At 43.5% G+C, this 9,069-nt stretch overlaps 1 protein-coding gene across 1 annotated transcript in view; it reads right to left on the bottom strand.

Moving 5' to 3' along the window:
* DOCK4 (dedicator of cytokinesis 4) overlaps nt 1–9,069 on the bottom strand; it is a 503,583-nt gene that overhangs the window by 66,911 nt on the left and 427,603 nt on the right. Inside the window, exons 31-35 of the mRNA XM_045288941.1 lie at nt 8,330–8,408; nt 7,402–7,487; nt 2,961–2,987; nt 2,721–2,816; nt 1,802–1,862 (exon numbers count right to left, since the gene is read on the bottom strand). Of these exons, the coding sequence (XP_045144876.1) occupies nt 1,802–1,862; nt 2,721–2,816; nt 2,961–2,987; nt 7,402–7,487; nt 8,330–8,408 (349 nt within the window). The remainder of the gene's footprint in view (nt 1–1,801; nt 1,863–2,720; nt 2,817–2,960; nt 2,988–7,401; nt 7,488–8,329; nt 8,409–9,069) is intronic.

Genomic DNA, 9,069 nt, shown 5'->3' with positions numbered 1-9,069 from the left:
TCAAATCTCTGGCTTGTTCCGAACCAGAGCGGACACATTTAGGACCAAATATGAAATGTCGCGTTCTGTGATTCCAATTGGGGAAATGAACCCAGGGTCCATGTGTATTTGTTTATTCCCGGAAGAAGGAAGTTGTAGAAGGCGATGAAGACCGTGAATGAGGAGTCTTTTGAAAATAGGCAAAGGCTTCCCCAAGAGCTTATTCAGAGACTATTTGTCTGGAATTGGAACAGAGTGAGGGTTAAAGTGAGAATCTCCCAGATTTGGAACAGAGCATTTTTCTCTCCAAACACTAGTGTACAGGCAGCAATGTGGAAGAATCTATGGTTGAGCTTGTGGATCGGGAAAAGGACGGTGAAAAGCCTGGACCGACCCCAGGGAAAGACAGACAGGATTTTAAAGCGAGGAACACCACATTCCAGGCTTGAAACCAGTGCTAGCAGAGAAAGTGAGTCTCAGGCCAGGGCTGCTGGCCCAGAGGTCTCGCCTAGGGTCCCATGACAACCTTTAAAGAAGAGAGTGCATAGTCTGTTAACAAGCTGTGGCCCGATGGAGGAAGTTCAGGTGTCATTATTTTTAGCTACAGATATTGGAGGTGGAGATGTAACAATTAGAATCAAAACGAGATGGAAGTGGTGGGTGTGGTACAGAAGGATTGATTCATCTATTAAGAGGAGAACAGGTGGCAAGAAGAGAAATTAGGAAAATTAGATCATTGTCAGAGGGTGAAAGTCCAGCACTGCGCAGAGGGACTGTAAGGGAAGTAAATCAAACCAAATCAAAACAAAGCAAGATGACTGAAACCAGAGAGCTAAGGCAAGATAGGAGCAAAGTGGGGGCAAAAGAAAGCTCAAGGTACCTGCAAAGAGGAAACAATAAGGATTATCATGACGAGGGTGAACAGGGATACTGTGTGCAAGTACGTAGACCAGAGAGGGAAGTTTTTCAATTCTGCCAAAGACAAGAGCATGGAACCAAAATACTCACAAAATGTGGAATGGAAAAGTCACAGCCTTCTGTATTTCAAATCTAATTAAAGGAACCTATCAGATATCAAATACTAAGATATGAAAAATAAGAGTTCAAATGGGTCACTCATTCTTTTGTGCTGTCATGAAGATACCCTCATATCTAACAGATTGTTATGTGGGATTTTATATACATTTTGACTTGCCCAGGAAAATTCTAGGACAGCTTGGCATCCTTACATAATATTTAAAGTTCTTCTCCATAGTGTCCCACCTGGGCCCTGTGTTCTATGGCCACTGTAGTTATAAAAGCAACCCTTTACCACTGTGATATCATATATTTATTTTGCAATAAAAAGTTAGTGAAAAAAATGACTGGTATACAACACTGTCACTTGTTCATAAGCGACCAGAAAGATGTATTGAAACACAGGATGCATTCGACACTGTGACGGATGGGAAGAAGAACGGAAGGACTGTCTGTTCAGATGTATAACCTAGGGACAGTGCGGTTTCCCCCCGAGAACAGAAGACTCCACGTGCGTGAAGCCTTTGCTCTGGCTACATGAGAAGCTGACCACCCCGCTCCAGGTCCTAGAGGCTAGCGTCTTACAGAGGTCTGCTTTTGAGGTGCGTAAAGCTCAGAATTTCCTGGGTGTTCATTCAGCATGAAGTTTGCTAGGCTTCTTTGAAAAATACTTCTAAACTCTCCTAAGATTCATCCAGCTAAAACCACACGGTGGCTTAAAAACAAACAACACAACCATCGCATTTCAGGGCTGAGAACAGACACATAATAGGACTACAAGAGGAAAGGGGGCCTGCTTACTGACCAGAAGGCTGACTGTGCAGCCAATCTTCTTCCCATCGACCTCGCCCATTTTCATGCAGTCCCTGAAAGCACAACAGCAAGCGTCAGAGCCCAGAAACAATGTGCAAGGTGGGTGTTTGATAAAAACCATGGGTAACCCAGCCTGTGCTGGGTTGCGTGGTCTGTGGTCAGGTTAGAGGGTTGACCATGCAGCTGACTTCCAGCGTCAAGATTCGGCTCCGTTTCAACGTACCGGGCACACAGAGTACCTGGACTGAAGGGGGCTCGCTCTCCACCTCCTAAAGAGGGTCAGAAGCATCGATCGGTGTCTCTGGCCAGCTTCAATGAGGAAAGTAAGGGGCTCTGTCTTCAAAACAACCATCCCCACCAAGCCCCCTGTCAAACCTGACATAGGTTCTTGGTACATACTTTTCCCCCTATGCCTCAAATATATCAATGAATATAAGAGAAGAGAGGGGTAGGAACAAAACCCAACCAACTCAAATACCCTGTGTCAGTTACAAAATTACTGTAGTCCTTTAGAGAATTTTTTTAAAAGGAGAAAAAAAAGTCTATATTATCCCCTTCTTTTTATTCAGAGACTGGTGTGGTCATGCAAGTCTCTGTCCTATGGTCGCTACCCTGACATGGACAGTCTCATGGTCCACTAGGTGAGTTGAAATTGCTCCCTGCCCAACCCTCCACCCCAAGTCTCTTATAGAGGAAGTCTGAGACCCTCTCACTTCACCCCGAGTTTGAAAGAACTGTTCCAGCAAAATCAAATAGGAAACAAGGGAAACAAACCCCAAATAAAACCCCAGAGCCGGCCAGTGAGACGACCATAAGCTCACGGCAAAGATTCCAAAGGGCTGAGGAGCCTCCCGGGGGCTGTTAATTGTATGCTATTTGCTCTTCTACTGGGGGCCCGGGACTCAGCTTACCTGTAATCTAACAACCTCTCCATTAGACGGGTGACAGTAGCGATTAATGAAACGCCACTTTCCCTCCATGTTTCCCGCTCAATTTTCTTTAGCAGACTGGAAAAGAAAGAACCCAGGGCATTTTCAACATTTATTTTTATCAGTCACCATGACAACCATTTTACTTTCATCAGTACCTTAAACGTCTTAGCAACCACTGCCACAGTGCACAAGCAGCACGATTTGCAAACAATGTCTTACCTAGGATAGGGACCAAAGAGTGGAATTCTAATCCGGGAAGCATTGACAAAGCAAATTGATTTTCAGATTATCCAAGTCATCAATACGAGCACATGCATATCATCATATTTTCAAAAGACACAAGCACCTCAGAGCTCAAAGTCATTTGGTCCCCCTCGCTCCTCTCAGGTGACAGCCGAGGCTAGCACCTGGCCACATCAAATACCACTGCGGAAAGCGACAAGGAGTGCCGCCAACTTTACTTTTCAGCCAGACCTTGCTTTAGCCACATAAAAATGTTCTCCTACCTCTCGGTGGAATGCATCTTCCTCCAAGCAATTTTACTGCACTGCAACGGCCACAGGAAAATCCTTGCACAGACGGGATGACGTTTCGCGTTTTTTCCTTTCACTTAACATTTGCCCACTCAATACATATTGTACTCTCTGTGCACTCACTCGACAGTTCATTCATTCTGTCATTAATCACCGAGGATTTTCTCTGTGGTTCTTACAGCAGATGGATGGCAAGCGCAAGCGCCGAGCCACATCTTTCCTCCCACATTCCCCCTAATCCTAAACACCTTGGAGCGGAGAGGCACTATGTAAACACAAAATAATAACAATCTTAATCATTAGAATCTGTGTTACTTCACACCCGGTCTCTCTCTCTCTCTCTCTCTCTCTCTCTCTCTCTCTCTCTCTGCAAATTAAGAAAAGACTTGGCAAAGCTTTTATGATCCAACTTGCCTCCAAAGACCAAAGTAAGAGCACAAGCTTGGCCACGTGAGAACACTTCTCCAACCCTCTAGGTTTAATGAGCATCATTTCTACCTAAAGGCTTGTTTCCCTCTCGTCTTGGCTTCAGGGATAAGATGGGGAGATGGCATTTCTTACAAGTACAGTCTGAGCCTATCATAGATTGTGCATAGTGGGGAAAAGAAACATTAAAGAAAAAAAGGAAGAAAAAAAAAGGCGATATTGTCCAAGCTTTCATTTGGCTGTGGTTTTATCCTCTCCTGATCACCCCCCCCCCCCCTGTTGTTTCCTTGATAGCTGCCCTCTCAATGCCCAGCCTTCTCTCTTGTCTCCTCCACTGTTGTCTGTTCATCTGACATCATCTGGTTTTCTAGCTCATTCTGTTTCCTAGATGGGGGTGGGGATGGGGTGCCCAGCATACATAAGGGATGGGGCTGTCCCGGACAAGTTCTACAGAGGACGGTCGGTCCGACCTGTGCTTTGTTAAAAATGCATGTTCTTTAAGAAATCTCTGAGGAGCACCTGTTTCATGCCTAAATGCCAAAAAGATACTGAACCAAGGACTCAAACGAAAATCTGCCAAAGCAATGAGGGATGAGGGAGCCATCTCCCCAAGGGATAGCCGACACCTCACTTGCTTTGGAGGCTCAGAAACAAAGAACTCAAGTAGTGGTGATTCTAAAAATGTGTGGAAGCTTTTCTGGACAGGATTTCATTAGTTGGTACAGCCTCCTGTGCAAGCAAGGAAGCCAAGCCCCATAATCCTCTTGCAAGGAGAGGGAAAGTTCTGCACAGCCTGTTTCCTTGACTAAGTCAAGACTAAAAGTTAGAGCCGAATCTAGAACCTGATTCATCTGCTTTCTCATCAGGCTTATATATTCTATTGGGAAGTTGGCCATTTCTCAGTTTACTTGAGACAAACTGAGAAGGGGAGGCTGTAGGCAAGAAGAGAAAAGACAAATTTCTCGCTCACTTGGATGAGGTCTGGCATTTTCATTTGGCCTACAGTCATGTCCACGGGCCCACGGGGAGTGTACGGGAACCCATCTAGGAAGAGTGAAAGGTGATTGCTCCTAGCCAATCAACAAGGCTAATCTGTTCAATGTAAGGGGACCCTTTAACAGAGGAGTTTGACAAACACAAGCCCGGCAGGCTGACCTACAGCTCACAGGTCTTTTCTCTAGGAAAGAATTATATGGGGGCAAGGTAGAATGGGATTTGACCTTCAATCGCCTTTCCCTCCTTTTCATGGCATGATTATATTGAGCTCATCACTGTTATACCCAACCCCTGTGTCCCTGCAGGCTCTACTCAATCCAGAGAAGAGCATGAGATACCTAGGCCCTCAAGTTGCCCAGCTAATTCTCTGCCCCTCACTGTAACAGAATGTGAGATCACAAAATAATGATCTTTGAAATGATCTCGGGGTTTTACTGGATTATTTAGAGCTATGAACAAGAATATTAAGCAAAGGACTAGGGAAAGAACAGAGAGGGATGCCACTTTGTTCAAAGGCCCATCAAAAGTTCTTAAGACAGCTTGGCTACCCTTATAGGGTAGGTACCCCTACAGCACAAGCCTGTTGCATCCAGAGACATCTCGAGACATGCAACAGAGCAGGTACTCCGGACATCATGCCAAATGATAATCCAGAGAAGCCAGGGAATAGAGTTTAGTTCTCAATAGGCCAAATTGGCAGTTATGATCTATGAGCTTGGCATGATCATAAATCCTTGGCTCCTACATACTTCAGAATGAGGTAGTAAGGGCTAATGGAGATCATGTTAGGGGTACAAAAAGATAAGCTGAATTCTGAATTAGGAAGGTACTATAAATTTAAGCTCTTGCTCCACAGGGCCTATTTTGACAAGTATTGTATTGTCAGGAAGCAGGGAGAGCTACTTCCACTGGAGCAGCGTTTTAAGAAGCTTTAGGCATGAATTACAGAGAACAAATGAGAATCTGTACCATAACTCCATGTGCTCCTTAATTCGCAATACGAGCACTGACTCACTGTGACTACACTAATTCACTGTGCTTTCTATTGCCAAAAAAGCATTTTATTGTTTCCTGAGATACAGTTCAGTTTTCACTTCCTTTGGGAGCCCAGGTAGAAATGATATTTAATTATCAGTTCACATTTGACTTATTCCCAATACACTGATGATAAAAGTATCTGTACACTGAAGAAAGAAAAATATTTATGGTAACAATTCTAGTAATGCACTAAAAATCAACAAGGGAATAAAAATCTCCCTGGAATGAATCAGGCACCTTAAAATAGTCCTAATTACAGAGCTTAATATTTTAATTATTGGTTTGAATCTAATGTCAAGGTAGATCTTCTCTTTCAAAGTCATATTGATACACAAGCAGTCTAAATCGCACACAACCAGGCCTTTGTTCAAGTGGGTAAGAAGCACTATAGAACTGTGATAGTATTTATTAATATTGTTAACTTATTATAAATAATTAACACAAATCTCAAGAGATTCATTCCACTGAATGCTCTCTCATTTTAGTTCTTTGTTCAAACCAAAGACTCATAACTGTAATGAGAGCAGTTTTCAAAAGCAATTTATTATATTGGATGAGCTTTTAATCAGAATTCTTGCTAAACTACAGCTGTCATGGAGGATAGATGCTTGTATGCTGAAATGAATGAGGACTTTGTGACTAATTATTAAAGTTCTGCTTTAATTATAGTTTCAAAAAAAAAATGGTGCTGGTGCCGTTCAGGATTCCTTTGCAAAAAGTGTATTTTATTACTCACCCTCATCAAAAGGAATCTATATAACCCTTCCCAGCATTTCCTCTCAATAGAGCTTTTCCTAAAGTTTTGAAAATTATTTGAAGCGGGTTAGGTTGGAATCTCTCTAGCCTGCCGGTCACTAATAATGTTTTCAAGCATAGATTATTGACTGACTCCTGGTTACCCTCCATGTCAGCGAGTCGAACGATCTTTTCCTCTGTAGAGTTACTGGATGCTTCTGCACCTGCCTACCTTTTAGTTAACAATCAGTCACAAACCATGAAGAGCACCTAGGCTCAAGGTGAGAAAATCGCAAAGTCCTTTTACAGACTCCAGTACACCTCCATCCTCCATTCAAATCCTCAAACACACAAAATTGACTAAAACGGCTTTCCTTCTATGATCTTCTAATGGGAGACATTTAACAAGCAACTTAAAAGCCGAGTGAGCCATCAGTATCAATGAGTTTAATCAAGTGCTGACAAACAGAAGCAAGCTAGGTTAATTTTCCCCGCAGCAAACTAGCCAAGGATCCCAGGCTTTGAAAAGCATTGCGCACAAGCATGATAGTCACCCCAGTTTAATTTTTGTCCTTCCTCAATTCTCAACTAGATTCAAAATCATTACCTTGTAGCACGGATTTTAAAATGATCAAGAATAAAGAGAGTGAGGTGTTTTAATTTCTTTGTTGTAACATATTTTTTAACTATCACACATATGGCTGGTCCTAATTGGAGACTGAAATAAACATATACAATCATCAACATAGTAAGAGCCATTCACTAGAGATTGGCAACTTTCCTTTCATTCGCCACCCCCACCCCACCCCAGACAAACCCTCCTGTGAGACCAAAGCTATCTTTGTAGCTCTCAGCTCCAGCGCCACCATGAACCTGCACTACTGACACCACACCCCTGGACAGCACTGACAGGAGAGAAACGCGCTACTCACATACTGTTGAAGAGCTCGCGGTACGTCTCGTCACCTTTGCCTTCAGACATGAGGCTATCCAGTTTGTCGATTAGCTTGGCTTCCACCTGAAACACACCCAAAGATTATTCTCTCTCTCCTCGCCATCACACGTAGGTTTTCTAGGCAAATAGAAACATACCTATGTGTGCAAGGGCACATGTCGCAGTCAATTTTGGGATAGTGACGATATCAACTGTGGTGAACAGCAGACACCTGTCCTTGGAATCCAGGGGGTCGTTGAGCGGGGACTACATGACTTTGGACACCCAGCTGGGGAGCACATGCTACTCCCAAAGACCTCCATCTATTTGTTGGTTCAAGCACAAATGCTGCTAGCCCAGCTTCACTGCTTGCAGCCTTTTTTGTAGGCGCTATCAAAACTGGCAAGAGTTATCTTTCTTTAAAAAAAAAATTCTTCTAAATATATCTCTACCTTATGTGCAGATATTTATGTATAAGTATATATGTATGTGTGTTTCTATAGATATGAACATTAGCAAACTAATAAATTCACAGACATTAATTAAATCTGTTTGCTTTTTTCACATTTCCCAGGGATACACTGAATCCTCACTGAATTTCAGAACCCATCCTATCCACGTACAAATGGCAGATACAGAAAACGATTTCAAGTCATCAGTAAGGAGCTTGAGCAAGAAAGGGAATACTTGCTGAACAAAATGTGGTAAAACATTTACATCTGAAAGGGCATAAATTCTCTGGAACCTGAAGGTTCAGGGAGTGGGGGTGGGGTGGGTAGGAAATCGCTTCATCTCTCTGAGGCAGACACTGGAGGAGGCACCATGGTTATACCCTTGGCCGATAACTATGAGGTTAGTGGTCCAACCGTCCGATTTCTTGGAGAGGAACAGCCTCGGGAATGGGGAGCAGCTCTGCTCTGTCTTACAAGGGTGCTTTGAGGCAGCATCAACTCAACAGGAGCAAGGTTTGGTATTCTGAGAGAGATCCCCAAAACCTTTGCAAGGCTACCGAGATAAAAAGGATTAGGAACTGAGCGAGTATATTTGACTTTGCCAGAGAACGAAGTTGTCATTCCTTTGAATCTTATTTCTAACAAGAGCTAAAGACAAGGCAGAAGGAAAGTGTTTCTCTCCTCGTCTCTCAGCCAAGGAATGTAGTAGGCTTTCACTCACCCGCCATATCCGCACACATGGAATGTCCACTCAGGGCAACCTGATGTGCGGCAGAGTGGATCTATGTTCCAGAGGATTTTGGCTGAGTGTTCATAGTAGGTCCCTAAGCCCCTGAGGTGCTTCTGGGTCCACTTGAACACCTCTGACTTTTCAGTCAGCAGCTGAGTGCATCAACTCTTTGCCCCACCCTGGGACTCCCATTTGCCTAGTCCTTCTCTTGAAAACAAATGCAGATCTTGACAGAGGTGAAATACCTGTGCGTTTGGCAATAGAAGGGCTCCATGAATATATTCGAATTTCTCAGGCAGTTGCCAATCAGTTTCTCTGAATTGAGGAAGGCTTCATTTGGTGCAGCATGAAGGAGAGACAAATGCCACGAGCATATACCATTAACCCAGGCACTGTTTAGAGAGGTAACAGCCTACTGTCTCCAGCTTGAGGGCCTTGACATGGCAAAATCAGGAAAGTACGCAATATGGTTTTGCAATAAGAA

This window comes from Echinops telfairi, unplaced genomic scaffold (assembly GCF_000313985.2).
Source record: "Echinops telfairi isolate 266 unplaced genomic scaffold, ASM31398v2 ScPeMD7_23;HRSCAF=83, whole genome shotgun sequence".
Lineage (NCBI taxonomy): Eukaryota > Metazoa > Chordata > Mammalia > Afrosoricida > Tenrecidae > Echinops > Echinops telfairi.
This window is presented reverse-complemented; position numbering and strand designations above follow the sequence as displayed.